This window comes from Lactuca virosa, chromosome 9, assembly GCF_052849685.1.
Source record: "Lactuca virosa cultivar CGN04683 chromosome 9, Lactuca_virosa_CGN04683_v6, whole genome shotgun sequence".
NCBI lineage: Eukaryota > Viridiplantae > Streptophyta > Magnoliopsida > Asterales > Asteraceae > Lactuca > Lactuca virosa.
The window spans coordinates 129,534,961-129,554,805 of NC_136434.1; the positions used below are offsets into that span (position 1 = coordinate 129,534,961).

The 19,845-nt window shown below is 43.2% G+C and overlaps 1 protein-coding gene across 1 annotated transcript; it reads left to right on the forward strand.

Moving 5' to 3' along the window:
• The first annotated feature begins 313 nt into the window (after positions 1 to 313).
• Positions 314 to 1,036, forward strand: LOC145139787 (uncharacterized). Its single transcript, XM_079073490.1, has one exon. It carries the CDS (start codon positions 314 to 316, stop codon positions 1,034 to 1,036), a length of 723 nt encoding a protein of 240 aa, XP_078929616.1.
• The last annotated feature ends 18,809 nt before the right edge of the window (positions 1,037 to 19,845 follow it).

The window sequence follows — 19,845 nt, forward strand, 5'->3', positions numbered from 1 at the left end:
CCACAACAAGCCATCCGGCTATCAAAATGCATATAATTCTAGTTGGAAGCCAAATACCAACATGAGCTACAACCCAAGACCATTGCCTCAAAATGCATTGGTTAGACCCTCCTATCCACCACAACAACCTCACTACCAACATCCCCAACCTCATTATCAACCCAAACCACACCCTCCACATCACCAACAACCTCCCCAATCCCAACCAAGTAGCTCCGAAATGTCCATTGAAGACATTGTCAAATCCCTAGCCACTAGTACCCAACAATTCCAAAAAGAGACAGGGACTAGTATCTCCAACCTTGAAGCATAAATGGGAGATATAGTTACATCCATAAGCAAGTTGGAGTCCCGTGGGAAATTGCCTTCTCAAACCGAAAAGAACCCAAATGTCAATGTGGTGACCTTGAGAAGTGGCAAACAAGCCGGAGAAAGTAGTTCAAAGAAGAAGCCAAGGGAAGAAGAGGAAGAAATAGAAGCCATCCCCATTGAAGAACCTATAGTCAAGAACGATGCACAAGCCGGAGCCTCAAAGAAGACTACCCCTCTAGTGACACCAATAGCCACTCAACCGCCATTCCCCTCCCGACTTGAAACTTCAAAGAAGAACATGGAGGAGAAAGAGATCTTGGACACCTTCCGAAAGTTGGAAGTAAACATTACTTTACTTGATGCAATCAAACAAATTCCTAGATATGCAAAATTCTTGAAGGAGCTTTGCACCAACAAGAGAAAGTTGAAGGGAAATGAGAAAATCTCAATGAACGAAAATGCATCCGCGGTTTTACAGAGGAAGCTTCCACCTAAGTGCAAAGATCCGGGAATGTTTACGGTTCCTTGCAAGATAGGAGATGTCACTTTTAGTAGTGCCATGATTGACCTTGGTGCTTCTATTAATGTCATGCCCTATTCGGTGTATGAATCATTGAATGTTGGTCCTCTAAGTGAAACCGGTGTCATAATCTCTCTTGCGGATAAGTCAAGTGTCTTTCCTAGTGAACCAATTAGTCTTCCCGGCGGATTTCTATGTGATTGATCTAGATGAACAAGTATCCTCAAAGTCGGGTATAATTTTACTTGGGAGACCATTCTTGAAGACGGCTAGAACAAAGATTGATGTATATGCGGGAAGCTTAACGATGGAGTTTGATGGGGAAACAATAAGTTTTAACATTTACGATGCTATGAGATATCCTAGTGATGTTTCATCTTTGTGTTTTGTTGATGTCATTAAACCATTAACCCAAGAGTTGTTCGAGTTGTCTAATGGTGACATGTTGGGGATGATTTTTAGCAAAGGGTTTGATTGTGGAAAATTAGAAAAGAAGTTGAAGCTCTACTCACTAGACCCCGAAGTTGAAAGATTGGTTAACAATTTGGAGATCAAGAAAACCACTCAATTTAGTGTGAAGCAAATTGAATTACCTCAAACTCACACAAGATTGCCACCCTCCCTTGTTCAACCACCGGAATTAGAATTGAAGGTCCTTCCTCAACACTTGAAGTATGCGTACTTGGGAAACAACGAGACTCTTCCGGTCATCATTTCAACTCACTTAACCGAGTGTGAAGAAGAGAAACTCCTCAAAGTATTGAAGGAACATAAAGAAGCAATGGGTTGGACGATTGCAGATATCAAAGGGTTGATCCCTTCCAATTGTATGCACAAGATTTTGATGGAGGATGAATGCAAGCCGAGTCGGGACGTACAAAGAAGGTTGAACCTGCGCACTGATGGAAGTGGTCAAGAAAGAGATTTTGAAGCTCCTTGATACGAGAATGATCTTTCCAATCTCGGATAGCAAATGGGTGAGCCCGGTGCAAGTCATGCCAAAGAAGACAAGAATCACAGTGGTCGAGAACAACAAAGTTCGTTCTTTTTTGGGCCATGCAGGTTTCTACCGGAGATTCATCAAAGATTTTTCAAAGATAACAAGACCAATGTGCCAACTCTTGCAAAAGGATGTTGATTTCGAGTTCAATGAGGCGTGCAAAGAAGCTTTCGACAAGCTCAAAGAGTTGCTTACATCTGCCCCCATCATGCAAGCACCAAATTTGGATCTCCCCTTTGAGATCATGTGTGATGCAAGCAACTATGCAATAGGCGCCGTTTTGGGTTAAAAGAATGAAAGAGCCTCCCATGTGATCTACTATGCATCGAGGACACTAGACAATGCTCAAAGAAACTAATCCACCACAGAGAAGGAGTTATTGGCCATACTGTTCGCTTTGGAGAAGTTTAGGCAATATCTACTTGGCACCAAAGTTATTGTGTATTCGGATCACGCGGATCTCAAGTACTTGATGACAAAGAAAGATGCAAAGCCAAGACTCATCCGGTGGATCTTATTATTACAAGAATTTGATTTGGAAATCCGGGACAAGAGTGGATGTGAGAATCTTGTTGCCGACCACCTAAGCCGGATCACTTCAAATGAAACACCTCTCCCGTTGCTGGACGAGTTTCCGGATGAGCATCTCTTTTCCCTTACTCAATCTACTCCTTGGTATGACGATATCGTTAACTTTTTGGTCACGAAAAGGTATCCCGACACATTCACACGTGCTCAAAAAGATAAATTGAAAAGTGATGCAAAATACTATGTGTGGGATGAACCTTATTTGTGGAAACGTTGTCCCGATCAAATTATTAGGCGATGTGTTCCCCAACAAGAGCATCAATCCATATTGCAATTTTGTCATGAATTTGCTTGTGGGGGACACTTCGGACCTAGCCGGACCTTGAGAAAGGTCCTTGAGTGTGGACTATTTTGGCCAACAATGTCACACGACTGTTACTTGTTTTGCAAAAGTTGTGAACGGTGCCAAAGGACGGGGAACATTTCGCAAAAGAACCAAATGCCACAAAATCCAATCCTTGTTTGTGAAATTTTTTATGTGTGGGGAATTGATTTCATGGGTCCATTTCCCGTCTCATTTGGCAACGTTTATATCTTGCTCGCGGTTGACTATGTTTCTAAGTGGGTTGAGGCCAAAGCCACACGATCGGATGATGCCAAAACGGTTATCGAGTTTTTAAAATCTAATGTCTTTGTGAGATTTGGTGTTCCTAGGGCTTTGATTAGTGATAGGTGGACGCACTTTTGCAACAAGATGATGGAGGCCTTATTGAAGAAGTACAACGTGACCCATCGTGTCTCAACCGCCTACCACCCTCAAACGAATGGTCAAGCGGAAGTTTCAAATCGTGAGGTGAAGAGTATTCTTGAGAAAACGGTGAATCCTTCAAGGAAAGATTGGAGTTCGACGCTTGATGATGCCTTGTGGGTCTATCGGACAGCGTACAAGACCCCGATAGGAATGTCTCCATTTAGGTTAGTTTTTGGAAAACCATGTCATCTTCCCGTGGAATTGGAACACCGTGTATTTTGGGCGGTCAAGCAATGCAACTTCAACATCGATGAGGCGGGAAGGCATAGGAAGCTTCAACTTCAAGAGTTGGAAGAATTGAGAAATGCCTCTTATGAAAACTCGAGAATTTACAAGGAGAAAACGAAGCTTTTCCATAACAAGTCCATTAACCGCAAGCATTTTGAACCGGGACATAGGGTTTTGCTTTACCACTCGCGATTGAAGTTATTTCCCGGGAAGTTAAGGTCAAGGTGGATTGGGCCTTTTGTTGTAATAAAAACCTTTGAGCACGGAGCGGTTGAGATCCAGAGTGAAGAAACGGGGCATATCTTTAAAGTCAATGGACATCGTTTGAAACCTTTCTATGAAGGTTTTAACGCAAATGTCTTAGATGTCATCCAATTGGATGCCCCGGTATACTGAAATCGAAAGGGAAGGACGTCTCGCCAAAGACGTTAAAGAAGGGCATTTTTGGAAAACTTCAAGTTTTCATCTTTTCTAATTCCGAATAAATGTCGTAGATAGATCCTTTTTGCACTTCACACTTCTTCTTCTTCTTTCTTGCATTAAGAGAGTGTTGGATTTTAAGGACCGGTTTTCGTTTTGGTCAAGAGCAAAAATTGAGAAAAATTGCAACAGGATACACGCAGACCACGTGTACTCGAGGGCCTGTCCACGTTAATAAAGAAATGGTCCACGTGTATCCCCTAAAGTGTCCGCGTCCATCTTCAGAAAACAGAAGGGTTCCAGGCTAATTCACGCGGACCGCATGTACTCGTGGTCCCGTCCGCGTGGGTTATTAAAACGGATCGTGTGTGGTGCTTCGAATCGTCCGCGGGTAAATAAGGCAAACAGAAGAATTCCAGGCTAATTCATGCGGACCGCGTGTACTCGCAGACGCGTCCGCGTGACATGTTGACTTTTGTTGACCGCGTTTTGACCAGGTTTGACCACGATTTTAATCGCTAATAACCCACCACCGGCCCTTCTTCCTCCCCACTTCTTCTTCTTCCTTTCCCTTAACCTCCATTAGAGCTCCTCCACCTTTAAACTAAAACTCAGTTTCCCGTCAAACCACCGCTCGGAATTTCGTGAAACCACCGCCATTCTCTTCCATTTTTCGAGCTCTACAAACCCCACCAAAAATCCGGTCCGATCTGTTGCTGCAATTCCGGGCGCCACCACCACTCAACCATCACTTTCCGGCCGTTTTCCGGCCAACTCCGGCCACCTCTCGCGATTCCGACACCACCATTGTACTCCCCTTGGTCAAGGCTAGAAACCCGACCAAAAATATCTCTCAAAGCTCACCGGAAAATTTCACCGGAATTTCAAGCCGTTGCCGGATTTCTCGGGTGTGACATCCCCATTTTCACGGCCAGAAAAGACCGATTTTGTTTATGCTTTATAAAAATCAGAGTACCTCTTTTAATAAAAATGTTGCGGAATTTGTTCCCAGAAAAACATGATAAATACGTTAATAAAGCATTTCCGAAGAAATGTATTTTTATTCATTTTAAAACATTGGGATGTCATCGTCAATACAGAAACATAAGCATAAACAGAACTTACATTCATTATCACTAGTGATCTACACCTCTTTAATCTCTCAGTGTAATGTAACTTCGTATCGGCACCTGTGATTCAAATAAGCTTGAGTGGGTCAGGTTGGGAAACCCGATGAGTACATAGGGATTTCAATCCCACAATGTCATATCATATATACAATTTAGAACTCACCAAAATATACAATTTTACCATATATATAATAGCAACTCTTACCCCACCCCGTTAATCCTCACAACGAGACTATCCATACTCTTGGACCTTATATTTTACCTCTTACTTAATCCATACTCTCGAATCTAATCCATGCTCTCGGATCAATAATTGTGCCCATTCCATACTCTCGGATTAGGGACAAATGTCTATGTGTAAATCCATTCTCCCGGATTAACGACGAATGACTATGTCCTATCCATACTCCCTGACTGACGACGACTGACTAGGTCTTAATCCATACTCCCGGACTAAGGACGATTGACTATGTCCAATCCATACTCTCGGACTAGGGACAATGACTATGTCTAATCCATGCTCCTGGATCAATGACATATACTAAAGTTCTATTCTCTGAGTATAACTCACTCGTACTCGTAAGAAAATACTACCCAATATTCCTCATAATTAATTTAGGTTTACTCTTTATCCTAAATCATCATATATAATCAGGTACGTTCTTTAACACGTATTTCAGGCAACATCAATTAACTTGCACATAAACATATAATTAATACTTCAATCAATACTTGTATTAAAATCATGTTCATGAAAGGGACCCTTCCGACTTCTAAACCCTGTAACTTTCACATACGAGCTCCGTTTTCGACGTTATTTTTTTTCCACGCGTAGGTAAAAACAAGATCTACAACTTTCATTTAGACTCCATCGGCTAATTCTCGACCGATCTTGAATTTAACAGTAGGAGGAGATTAGACTGTTAAATGACCGCGAAAAATTCGTATCTCCTTCATACGGACTCCGTTTTCGTCTGTCTTTTTACCGTTGAGTTCCTATTAATGAGATCTTCAACTCTCATTTAGGTCGTGTAAGCCAAAAACCAATCAAACTAAAATTCGAGTTTCAGGTCGTGCACTGCTATGCCAAATCTTAGAAAATTCATAACTTCCTCATACGAAGTCAGATTTGGGCGTTCTTTTTTGTATGTTCTCGATTTAACGTACACTACAACTTTTTTTTAGATCACTAAGACCAAAAGTCGCTCTATCGTAAATTCACTATTTACGTCTCCCGGTGTCGTGCCGGTTTTGTCGCGAAACTTCGACGGGCCATAACTTCTTCGTTATAACTCGAATTTCAGCGTTCTTTATATGTACGGAACCCTTGGAACATATACTACCACTTGGTTAAGATTACTCCTTCTAAATAATCTTCCATCAAAAACTCATTTTTGATGCTCATTGTCTCTAAATTGACTAGCCCGGATCTATGGGCGTTACATCGGGTTTTCGTGGTAAATTGCTTCTCACGGGATATTGAACAAAGCTTTAAGCTTGGGGTGGAGAGTTGCAAGATTTTCAAATCCCGAATTTTCGCGCGCAAATTTTTCAAAATTCAAAAAACGGGTACATTCTTTCCTTGACTTATATGCATGTTTTAGAACAACAATTTTTATGGTATTGCAGCTATTGAGTCTAGGAAACGTTTCTTGCATTGATTTTTGAATTGTTTTAGAAGTCCATAGGGAGTCGATTGGGAAATTGAATTGAAAACATCATTTGTTGGGATTGGATTTGTGTAGTTGTTATTCTTCTTGCAGGTAGGCCATGTCCACATCCAGAAAATGCTCAGCTGCCGCCCGAGGCAAGGCCCCCGCTGCAGCTCGAAGTGCGAACCCAACCATCCCTAAGTTTCGGGACGCAAAGGCAACTGAAAATTACAACCGAAGTTTGTCTCGAAAAGTTGCCTCCACCAAATTTGTGTGCAAACCCACACTCATCTCATTAGGGGTTCTTGAGGGGGTCACCCAATTGTTCCGTAACATCGGGTGGGAAAACCTTCTCAATCTCATGGCGCACACTTACGAGCTCCCTACTAGAGAGTTTCTTGCCGATTGCGGGTTCGATAGCGAAAAGAAAAAAGCTGCATTCCAACTTCTGAGGGACGAATGTATATTGATTTTGCAACAATAAATGACATCTTGGGCTTACCTTCTTCGAACACATCCACAGTTTTCGACATCCTACCTGCCGAGTTCAACCATGAGACCTTTTGGACGGAAATCACCGGGGGTATCTTTTCATGTGCCGGTCGAGATAAAGCGACCTCCATCATTCACCCGCGCCTCCGTATTGCCCATCGCATCTTGGTGTGCACTGTCTTTGCCCGAAAAGAAGCCGGTCAGGTCACAAAAAATGAGCTTATCTTCCTTTGGTGCATGACACGACGTGAAAACTCACCAATCCCGGACTTTGCTTCGTTCTTTTTCCATAAATGCGCACTCATGAGAACCAAAGCGTCCGGTGATATTTGCATTGGTGGATTTGTCACCCTTTTAGCCCGCGGTCTTGACATCGAGCTCCCAGACGAATACCAACCTGTTGACAATAAAACTCTTTTGGATGAGCGTGTTCTCACAAACATGCATCACATCCGCCGAAGGAACAGGAACAGTTTCACATGGTATTGTCCTCAAGGGGTCGGATATCTCATTCTTCCCGACCCTCGAGTCACCAACTTCACCTTCCACGATCGCACTCAGTGGAGACTCGCTAGGACCATCATTCAGTCAGTCAATGAGGATGCGCTCCAGGATCAAGATGATGACGAGATGCATGTGGATGACGAGCCAGACGATGAGCCCACCCATGGTCCACAACACGCCCAGCCCCAAGCACCTCCCGGATATTACCCGCTTCCCCCCAATTTTGCCGAACGATTCGAGGCTCTTTGTGTCTCCAACCAAATCATGTCCCAGCAGATGCACCATATGTGGGGGTGGCACCAATCCCAAAACCATTTCCAGAACGTCCCACTTCCTCCTCCCTATCCATACCCACCACCCACCCACCCTTATCCACCTCCACCTTACCCTTACCCCTACCCCAATACCCATATCCTCCTCCCGATCCCCCGGTCTAGGTACTTTCGCCTCGCCCCAAGCATTGAGGACAATGCTTATTTCTAAGCTTGGGTGGGGTATTCCCTTTTCTTTTTAATTTATCATGCATTTTAATTAGGTTGCATAGCATTTTAGTCTTAAATCGCATTCATTTATTTTTTTTTAAAATTCCAAAAAGATTTTATTTTCTTATTTTTCACTTTTATTTTTGCATGGCATTTAGTCTAGGGCATAAGCATTCATGCATTTTTGTTATCTCTTTATTCTCATCTCCGAACATCTTTACTTGAAAGACACGACACACCTTAAATACAATTCTTTTGGAAACTCACATAACAAATAAGAATCGTTCTTAGGGACTTTCAGTTGTTGCTTCTTCTCTTATATATACGTGGGGAGAGTGTGCAAGTAATTGTGTATATGAATCGACCAATGTCAAGTGTGGCGTAAGTAGGGGGACAACTTAGCCCCGTGCCGACCAGTCCCTCACCTGAATTTTCCTTGCAAGCCACAATCAAACCCCAAATAAAGGAATAAAAACTAGAGTGTGCTATTTTGAGATCTCTAGTGTCTAACCGCTACAATTCACATCATATCTCACTACCTTATGATTTAGACACATTTTTCCCACTTGATCTCGAATTAGCCTTGGTGTAGTTGTGCTCGTTTGGCCTCTTGTTTGGGTTAGACTTAGATTCTTCTTATAGTTGTATATAGTTTTGTATTTTTATTTTCAGGCTATACTTGTAAAACTCCTGTGGTAAACCAAAAAAGTCAGCCTAAAAAAAATAAATAAATAAATAAATAAAAATAAAAATAAAAAAATATCAAAAAAAAAGAGAGAATGAGAGACAACTACCCCTTTTCCAGTTTTGTTTTGTTTTATGAGTCAAAAGTAAATTGTTTCAAAAGTGTCGTTCGAAAAGTTTTGCGTCAATTAACCAAAAAAAAAAATTCAATAAAGTCTAGTATTTAGTTTGTGTACGTGAAATTTCATATGTAACCAACTTGTTTGGAGAAGTCAAATTTTGATCTTTCGTGAAATTTGAACCTTATGTTTGTTGGTTCTAGTCTTTACTCTTTAGAAGTCTAGTAAAAAAATGGTTTTGAAAAGTCGGATATTATCGCAATCATAAAATGCGAGTGTAGTTATATATTTTTTGTGTTTTCCTCTTTGTGTCTTTAGTATTTGTATTTGTAACATTTCGTTGGGGTTTTCGAGAGATATAAAAAAAATCAAAAGAAACGGCCGGGCCACGAAGTTATATCAATTTGTTTGCTTTTGTAGATGTTTAGCCTTTTTCGGATTTTAGCTCATGTAATTTGTTTCTAGTTTGATGTTTTTCTAGTTAGATATCATTTTTGTTGGCAACTACGATGGCGCCCTTCACTCATCGCGTGCTCGACTCTTTGCTCTACATTGATCATATTTTGGTGGAAGCACTTACTCTTCTAGATGATTGTAGTTTGCCAACTTTTGTACATAGCTCGTTTCTTGCCATTTTTGGCCCGAGTTATCTTTTTTCTAGGTTTTATTTCTTGACGTGGGGTTGAAGTTGTGAGGAGTGAGGAACATTCTAACCGAGGGACACTTTCTTATGGCTAGTGGGCTAGATCGGACCGCGAAACAATGTCACATAAACCATACTAGTGAAGTATGCATGCTCGTTTTGCATCTTGATCAACATGTATCCCTTGCTAGAAAGGTAACAAAGGCTCGTCCCTTAAAGCGATTCTTACTCTAAAAATGGATTATATGTTTTTATTCTAAGGGCGTGTCGTGAATTTCTACCTAAGGTGTTCATTCTTTTTTTCTTTTTAGGATAGTTCATCCCAAGTTCATTTTAGTCTTGTCTTACTTGAGGACAAGTAAGGTTCAAGCTTGGGGTGATTTGATAGTTTATTTTATTTGCTTCTTTTCATAGTTTATTTTTTAGTAAAAATCATCTCATTTTAGTTAATCTTCATGCATATTTTCTCTTTTTATTATTTTTCTCCTTTACCGGGTGCTTTCCAGTCTTTTGAGCTTATTTGCAGGATTTTTCGAAGACTAATTGTTATTGGAGATATGGAATGAGTGCGGGACTTTTGGAGGCTTGTGGTTTGCTTGTGGACTTGAAGTGGTGCGATTGAGCTTGGTGTCAGCATAAACAAGAAATCAACTTGGACTTAATTTTTGAGCGAGAATGATGATGAGGCGACACGGACTCGAGCTATGGAAGATTGAAGGAGCATTGGACTGATCATTGGAGGCTTTGGAATGGCACAATTGGGCTCTCAAGAGTTATGCATGTGGGCTGAAGTGTGAATGAGAAGATTGGGCTAGATTGTATTTTAATTGGCCCAAGTCCCACAATCAGCGAGATCCACGCGGTCCGTGTGGACCCATACGCGGTCCACGTGAATTGTGCTGAATTGATCTCGGGTTTTGACTTGTTGACTCTATTTGTGGAAAGTTGGTGGGTAGCTTTTGTGCAACTTTTTGACTCCGAAATGAGCCTTATTTACTGGAGTTTTGGGGCATTTTTTGGGGGGGACCTCTTGGAGAAAACCACTCTTTTGCTCTCAAGAACATTGGAGAAGAAGTTGAAGAATTGAAGATTGGTGTTATTTTCTTTCCATCTTGCACTTAGAACAATGTTTGGTACCACTAAACTTTCTTGTATTTCTCTTATTTTGGCCATGTTTGGCTAGATTTTTACTTGGTTGATTAGGGTTTAATCCCATTGATGATTGGTTGTTTTGAAGACTATTATTACCTTGTGTTTGAAGTTTATGGAGATGTTTTCTAGTTAAACTTCTTGTTATGTTTGTTTATCTTTGATCATGAGCTTGGATGAGTGAACATATATTTTTGTTGATCAATTTCATGGTTAAGTAATGGACTTTGAGGTTGGTAAGTAACAAATGGTTTATATGTTTGTTTTCATTTCATTTAAACCATGGGAATGTTTCCTCCATAATGATAATGTAAGCATTTGATTATCTTATGGATTTGGTGACTCTTAGAACTCAAAGATAATTGATTTTCACAAGATTATATGCTTCATTGATTTTGTGACTTCAATTAAGGGAATGTGTTAGAGCTTCTCTAACCATTTTAATATCTAAGAAGAGTTGAGGTACTTTGTGCTTATGAATTGCTATAGCCAAATTAAACCAATTCACAAGTGTTATTATATTTAGTCTAATGATAAGTCAACCATGTCATCCATGTGGTGTATCCCAAAATCAACCAATTTCACTTCATGGAATTTAATCAAATCTTTTACTTGTTTACTTGTCATATTTACATTCTAGCTAGTTTTAATTTTGTCAAACAATCAAAAAGAACTAAACCCCCCATTTTACTTTTACTTTTGTTTTACAAGTACTTGAACAAGTGATTTACATAGAGATTTAAATTGAACCAATCTCCGTAGATACAATCCCTTTACCACTATACACTATTTTAGTGTGTAATATTTAGGGTATTAATTTTGTTGGCCTCAACAACCACCACATATTTTGATTTTCCAAACTTAACCTTATTTTGGAATTCATGTTTTGGGGTTGTTATCCGCACTTGAACTTTGAAAAATATTTTGAGTTAAATTTTAGGACCGATTTCCCGAAAATTTAAAATCTAAAAATATTTTTAAAGTATTTTATTAAAGGCTATTTCAAATGGTCCTATGCGAGGGGTGTTTCAGTTTGGTATCAAAGATTTTCGTTTTAGTGAACTAGGTGCTTAGATTAGTTCGTAGAATTAAATTGTAAGCTCTAGTAGTTATTCGGGATAATGATTTACGTGCTTGTAGACTATAGCCTTAGCATCCCTTATGTTCTGTTAGATGTCTAAAAAGACTTACTCTTGGTTAAGTTACCTTTAGGTTAGTTATCTTAGATTAAAATCTTAGACCTTACATTCTTATTGTCAAGATTTAGGCTTTAGGAGGTTAATCTAAGAAATTTTTTGGAAATAATATTTGAAAATTTTCATAATGGTGACTACTCGAGGTAACAGAGCTCCAAAAGAAGGACAACCGGTGAATGCTACTTTGATAATTGGAAAGAAGACAGATGAGGATGATACACATAAGAGAGCAAGACTAGCTATGTTAGGAATTCAAACTCATGTTAAAAGGAGTAATAAGACAATAAGAAGAATAACTAGTCGAAGATTTAGAGAAATGCTCGAAGAACAAGAAAAGGAAATCATGAAAGTGATGAAGATATAATCTGGAAAAGGTGAAAATGCCATAATGAAACCTAGGAAAGAATATGTACCTGTAACTTTGGGCGCATTGGAAGCTTTTAAGGGTGATATGGAGGCTAGGTTCCCTCGTCAAGGGAATTTCTAGATGATAATGTTACATCAAGAAGAACGGAATATTAAGACGTAAGAAAACTTATGACCTTAATTGTAACGCCCGCAGATTCGGGCTAGTTAATTTAAGGACAACAAGCGTCAAAAATGACTTTTTGATAGAAGATTATTTAGAATAAATAATCTTAACTAAGTTATAATATATGTCACAAGGGTTCCGTACATATAAAGAACGATGAAATCCGAGTTATAACGAAGAATTTATGACCCGTCGAAGTTTTACGGCTAAACCGACACCGAACCGCGTAACGTAAAAAGTGAATTTTTGATAAATTACTTTTTAGCCTTATCGATATAAACAAAAAGTCGTATTAGACATTAAACCAAGAGTGTGCATAAAAAGAACGTCAAAATCTGACTTCGTATTAGGAAGTTATGATTTTTCTAAGATTTCGTATAGCAGTACATAGCCCGAAAATCGAATTTTAGATCGATCAAATTTTAGCCGAAACAACCCCAATGAGAATTGAATATCTCATTAATAGGAGTTCAACGATAAAAATACAGTCGAAAACGGAGTCCGTATGTAGAAGTTATGAATTTTACACGGTCGTTAACAGTGTAATCTTCGCATACTATTAAATTTAAATCGGTCGAGAATTAGACGATGGAGTCAAAAGGAGAGTTTTCAATCTTGTCAATACCTACCCGTGGATATAAATAACGTCAAAAACGGAGCTCGTATGAAAAAGTTATATATTTTAGAAGATAATTAGTTTTTGGAATAACCAGGAGGTGACACGTGGCGCGATCTGAGCCACTGCTTCCTCACCACGGCTTGGCACCAGATGATGACACCTGGCCACGAATGCCCATCGTTCAGCAAGGGAACGCCCCACGTTCATACCGAACTCAACCTATAAATAGAGGCGCAAATCACCCGAAAAACTCACACCTTACCCATTCTTTCTCTCTCAAGACTCCCAATCTCTCCCTCACAATCCCTAGCAACTTCCAAGTGCTAGAGGCGAGTCCCGGAGTGCCAGAAGGATCCGATAAGAAGAGCTTTCGACTCGGAAGTTTTGCCCCGGCAGATCCCGGTTCCTAGCTAAACCTCCTAGTAAGTGAGTTATGCTTACCATACTTTAAGTATAGCTTATGTTTAAGTTCAATATCGTTATTATGAACCTATAATCAATATATGTAAGTATTATAAATTATAAAAAGTTTTATTATAATACCTTTTAACTGCTCGCGGTACGGGGAATTTGGTTTGAAGGGACGCTTATGGTTGTTGGATTTCAGAAGCGCTATAATGCCAAAATGGTCCTGCCCTCCGGTGTTTCATGTCTGCCCCCTGTCAGTACATAATGGTTGAAAAGTATTGTTTAACAATTATAACACAATGTCACTCGTAAATAGTCGCTATAAGTATTAGACTAAAATCTAGTGGTAATAATACAAGGTTTCGTCGAAGGAAAAGACGATTGTTAGAAGCGAAGCGCTGTCCGAATTTCAAGTCATCACTTTAACAAGTGAGTGCATAGTTACTGTAACGCCCCGTTCCTGGGACTTTTGGTGCACATTGGAGCAAGTGGAAGAAGGAAGGGGTTGAAGAGCTCAAGGAAGGGGACTTAGATCCAGAACACATTCATTTGTGGTCACCCATTCTGGTGGTGGAGTTCGTGTTGGACCCAGGAGTTGAGCCTTCTTATTTACGACGACAGTTGCGAGGTGAGTTATCCTCACTATACTAAGGGGTCTAAGGCACCAAGGCCGGCCCATTGGATATGATATCCTAGTAGTTGTATTATGTTGAGTATGAGTTAGTTATGCATGCTAGTTTGATACGCTAGAGGGTAGGTCTGTAGGACTACCTGTGATACTGATTGATTGTCTGTATGTGCATTATCTGTTACATGTTGATATGTTATGTGGGATGGGTTGAGGTTGTACTGCTCCGTGCGGTAGCCAACAAACCCTAGAGTATTCCAGATATGAGATGAGGGCCCGATAGGCATTCCAGACTCATACTGAGGACTTGGGAGCATTCCAGATACGAGCTGAGGGCCCGGTAGGCATTCCAGACTCGTACTGAGGGCTCGGTGGCATTCCAGATACGAGCTGAGGGCCCGGTAGGCATTCCAGACTCGTACTGAGGGCTCGGTGGCAATCCAGATGTGAGCTGAGGGCCCGGTAGGCATTCCAGACTCATACTGTGGGCCCAGGGGTATTCCAGTCTGTAAAGCTGTGGACCCGTTATGTGCTGTTCTGCTCAGTTTGTTATGATATGTCATGGTGTGACATGGTTATGTGGACTGTATGTGTATCGGTATTTTGGGGGTAACTCACTAAGCTTTCGGGCTTACAGTTTCAGTTTATTGTTTCAGGTACATCAGGGGATCGCGGCAAGGCGAAGGCATGATCGTACAGCTCCTCCTATTATGTTATGTTTCTGGGAAAACTCTGATATAAATGTATTTTGAAAAGAAAGTTGTAATGTTTTGATAAATTATGTTTTGAAAGTTTAAATTTGGCTTGAATTTTTGGGTGTTACAAGTTGGTATCAGAGCCTTGGTTTGAGTGAATTGGAGGAACGCTCGTGTAACTCCAGTCTCAAATCAAGGAAAGGATTTTCAAAATGATTTTTAAAAAAAAATGTTTTCAAATAAGTAAAGGAGGATGCAGGGTGTACGATCAGCCAGAGCCAGTAAGTAGACCCCAAAATACCATACAAGTTATTTGATTATCAGAAATGTCAGAACAGCATGTTAGTACTAGGCTAGGGATCTTCAGGAATTGCATGATAGAATTGCTTGATTACATGATGCCTGCTAGCCTAGGGTTTCCTTTATATGAGATTGACATCATTACTGTAGTTGCTTAGTGTATGCATCACGGTTATACATAATTAAGATCTTATAGCCTGAGAATGTTTGATTTGGCCTTATGTTCTGTTCTTGTTTGATTGGGAGCTTAGGGTAGGATTGGATATTCGAAAGTCTATAGGGTCCAGCGTTATGCATGGCTAGCATACATTAGTGCTGCAGGGTTGGTGGAAGTTTCATGGATAGGAGGGATTGAGTGAGACCGGGAGGTCAGTTATAAGATATTTAGCATTCCTCTAGGAGTGAGGATTGAGCGCTCGCCATGTTGTGCATATTGTTAGGGTGTTGTGGTGATACTTGGGGCAAATATGGGTAGGTGTGGAAGGTAGTAGCGGCCCATGCTACTGAAAGCACATGACCCATACGCGTAGCAAGGAAGTCAGAACCCCTAGGGTTGGGTAGGGAGTTGGTCCCCTGTCTCTATATGGGTTATCAATGATCCTTCTGGTGTGTTACCAGAATGGTGGTTACGAGACGTCTTGAGACCGGATCTAGGTTAGGATCGGGAGCTGGCAGCCAGGATAGGCCAGCGTTGTCAAAGGACCGTGTTAGTGAGATCATCCGGGAGGAGGTGATCGAGTTGTCTGGGGACAGTTTTCGGGGATGTTTTGGTCTATTAAGACCGCCATGGTTGAGTATTTCGACGAGCGCTATGTAGACATTACCGAGTCGGTTGCCGCGACAGCTATATCAGCTGTATCAGCGACGGGAGGAGGAGTTGGTAGAGGTTTTCAGTACAGGGACTTCGATAACACGAAGCCCCCTACTTTTGATGGGACGCAGGATCCTATCAAGGCTATGAGGTGGATTTCAGATGTGGAGGGGTGTTTCTTCACCTGCTTGTGTCCTGCTGACCAGAAGGTCAGGTGTGCTCTGAACCTGCTTAGGTCTGGGGCCAAGGACTGGTGGAGACTTGCGACTGGGTCGTACTCTGATGATCAGAGAGCTGCTGGTACTTGGGAGCAGTTCAGGGATATGTTCCACGCCCATTACATTCCACGGGTTGAGCGGGAGCGATTGGCACATGCGTTTTTGAGTTTGAGACAGGATGGGGAGTCGGTGACGGAGATCACCCGGATGTTCACTGAGAGGGCGATGTTTTGCTTGGAGTTTGCTTCAGAGCAGGCCCAGATGACCCGTTATCTGAGCATGCTCAAGACGGATATCCGTCAGTTTGTGTCTACCCAACGATGTGATACTCTTCTAGAGTTGCAGGAGGCCGCCAGACGGCGTGAGTTGGAGATTGAGCAGCAGTTGAGAGAACAGCGGCAGGCCCCGGCACATTCTCAGCCGGCGCCGAAGCGGTCTAAGACCGCTGATACTAGGACCGGGGGTCAGCAGAGCCGCACATGTGGGAAGTGTGGCAAGGGTCATTCTGGTGTGTGTCGAGCTGGTAGTGGATGCCACAAGTGTGGCAAGGAGGGGCATTACGCGAAAGACTGTCGCCAGGCCGCTCCAGTTCAGAGTATGAGGTTATGTTACCATTGTGATCAGGTTGGCCATTTGAAGGCCAACTGCCCATTACTAGCCGCCAAACCGGCGCAGGCTCCAGCGCCGACTACTTTGAGGATCACGGATGGGAGACCAGTCAGGGCAGAGCCTCCAAAGGCTCAGGGTCGTGCCTTCCAGCTTACAGCGGAGGAGGCCAGAGCAGCACCAGATATGGTTGCTGGTATGTTTCTATCCTTATCTCGTTTTCCTATATCTGTTGTATGCTTATCTGTTGCACCTATGGTTAGGTACATTTTTAGTGAACTCCTTGCCTGCTTTGGTCTTATTTGACTCGGGGGCGAGTCGGTCCTTCGTATCTCAGACATTTAGTAGGGAGTTCAGTGCGCCAGTGGGCGAGTTAGAGTGTCCGTTGCGAGTGTCTATCGCCAACGAACACGGGGTTTCCGCTTCTTCAGTTTATCGAGGGTGTGGCTTGGAGATTTTCGGGGTGTCATTTCCGATAGATTTGATTCCGATTCCCATGGGGGAGGTATGTGTGATTGTAGGCATGGATTGGCTCAGTCGATTCGGTGTCATGATCGACTGTGAGGGGCAGCGAGTAGTAGTTCGAACCCCAAGTGGGGGAGAACTGATTGTATATGGCGAGGGCACAAGAGTGGGATCAGGGTTTTGTTCAGCTGCCAGGGCACGACAGTACATTCAGCACGGGTGTGCAGGTTATCTAGCGTATGTGGTAGATACGCGAGCCATGGATCAGATTTCGGTTTCCGACGTACCGGTGGTCAGGGAGTTCGCAGACGTATTCCCGGAGGAGTTACCAGGGATACCTCCAGAAAGGCAGGTCTAGTTTAGGATCGACCTGGTGCCAGGTGCGGCCCCTATTGCTAAGGCGTCGTACCGATTGGCACCGCCAGAGATACAGGAGCTGTCATCGCAGGTGCAGGAACTGTTGGGCAAGTAGTTCATTCGACCTAGCAGTTCTCCATGGGGAGCACCGATACTTTTCGTCCGGAAGAAGGACGGTTCGCATCGGATGTGTATCGATTACCGGGAGTTGAATAAGTTGACGGTGAAGAACCGTTATCCACTCCCGAGGATAGACGATCTCTTCGACCAGTTACAGGGTGCATCTTGGTTTTCCAAGATAGACTTGAGGTCTGGGTATCATCAGGTCAGGGTCAGAGAGGAGGACGTGGAGAAGACCGCGTTCCGAACTCGTTATGGACATTACGAGTTCGTGGTGATGCCGTTTGGGCTCACCAACGCGCCAGCGGTGTTCATGGACCTGATGAATCGGGTCTGTAGACCGATGCTTGATCGCTCGGTCATAGTGTTTATAGATGATATCTTGGTGTATTGCAAGACCCGAGAGCAGCATGAGGAACATCTGCGAGAGCTGTTGGGAGTTCTAAGACGGGAACGGCTGTACGCCAAGTTCTCGAAGTGTGAGTTTTGGTTACGGGAGGTCCAGTTCCTCGGACATCTCGTTAACCAGGAGGGGATTTTGGTCGATCCGGCCAAAATCGAGGCGGTTATGCAGTGGGAGGTTCCGAAATCTCCCTCAGATATTAGGAGCTTTCTGGGGTTGGCAGGGTACTACCGGAGGTTCATACGCGACTTCTCCAAGATTGCAGTGCCCCTCACTCGTCTGACAAGGAAGGGAGTGGATTTCCGATGGGGTCCCGAGCAGCAGAGGGCGTTTGAGACCCTCCGTCAGCATTTGTGCAAGGCTCCAGTATTGACACTCCCGGAGGGAGTCGAGGATTTTGTGGTGTTCTGTGATGCATCCATCACAGGTTTAGGGGCGGTCCTCATGCAGAGAGGACGAGTGATAGCCTACGCATCGCGGCAGCTGAAGCCGCATGAGACGAGATACCCTACGCATGACTTGGAACTGGGGGCGGTGGTGTTCGCCCTCAAGATATGGAGACACTACCTCTATGGGGTCCGTTGTACCATTTACACGGATCACAAGAGCTTGAGACATATCATGGATCAGCCGAACCTGAACATGAGGCAACGCAGGTGGCTGGACGTAGTCAAGGACTACGATTGCGAGATCCTTTACCATCCTGGTAAAGCGAATGTAGTGGCAGACGCTTTGAGCCGCAAGTCAGCGGGGTTTTCCACCCCAGCGGTATGTATGAGGATAGCGGTGGATTCTCCGCTGGTGAGTTTGATCAGAGATGCCCAGGTTGAGGGCATCCGCCCGGAAAATTGGAAGCTGGAGAGGATCAAGGGCGAGAACACCCGGTTTGTGCAGGATAGTCGGGGACTATTAACCCGATGCGGTCAGGTTTGGGTTCCAATGACGGGTGGGGTTAGGCAGACGGTTATGGAGGAGGCTCATAAGTCTCATTTCTCTATTCACCCGGGGGCTACCAAGATGTATCGGGATTTGAGTTTGAGCTATTGGTGGCCGTGCATGAAGCGGGAAATCGCTTGGTACGTTGAGAGGTGCTTGACCTGTAGGATGGTCAAGGCCAAGCATCAGTGGCCGCATGGAAAGCTGCAGCCCCTAGAGATTCCCATGTGGAAATGGGAACAAATCACGATGGATTTTATTACAAAATTGCCGAAGACGGCAAAGGGGTTTGATGCTATATGGGTCATCGTGGATCGATTGACCAAGAGCGCCCATTTCTTGGCTATACAAGAGGGCTCATCGGCCGCGAAATTGGCCGAATTGTACGTTCGGGAGATCGTGTCTTGCCATGGGGTTCCTGTCTCCATTGTCTCTGATCGGGATGTCAGGTTTACCTCCCGCTTCTGGCAAAAGTTTCACGAGGAGCTGGGCACGCGATTGCACTTCAGCACAACATTCCACCCGCAGACAGACGGCCAGAGCGAGCGGACTATTCAGACCCTCGAGGACATGTTGCGGGCATGTGTCATTGATTTCGGTGGGAGCTGGGATTCTCACCTACCGCTTGCGGAGTTCGCCTAAAACAACAGCTATCATTCTAGCCTTGGCGCCCCGCCATTCGAGATGTTGTACGGGCGGAGATGTCGCACGCCGGTTTGTTGGGGCGAAGTTGGGCACAGGGTGATGGGTAGTACGGAGGTAGTTTTGCAGACTACCGAAAAGATCCAGCAGGTTAGACAGCGTTTGCAGACCGCTCAGAGTCGGCAGAAGAGTTATGCCGACAAACGCCGATCCGAGTTGGAGTTTCAGGTAGGTG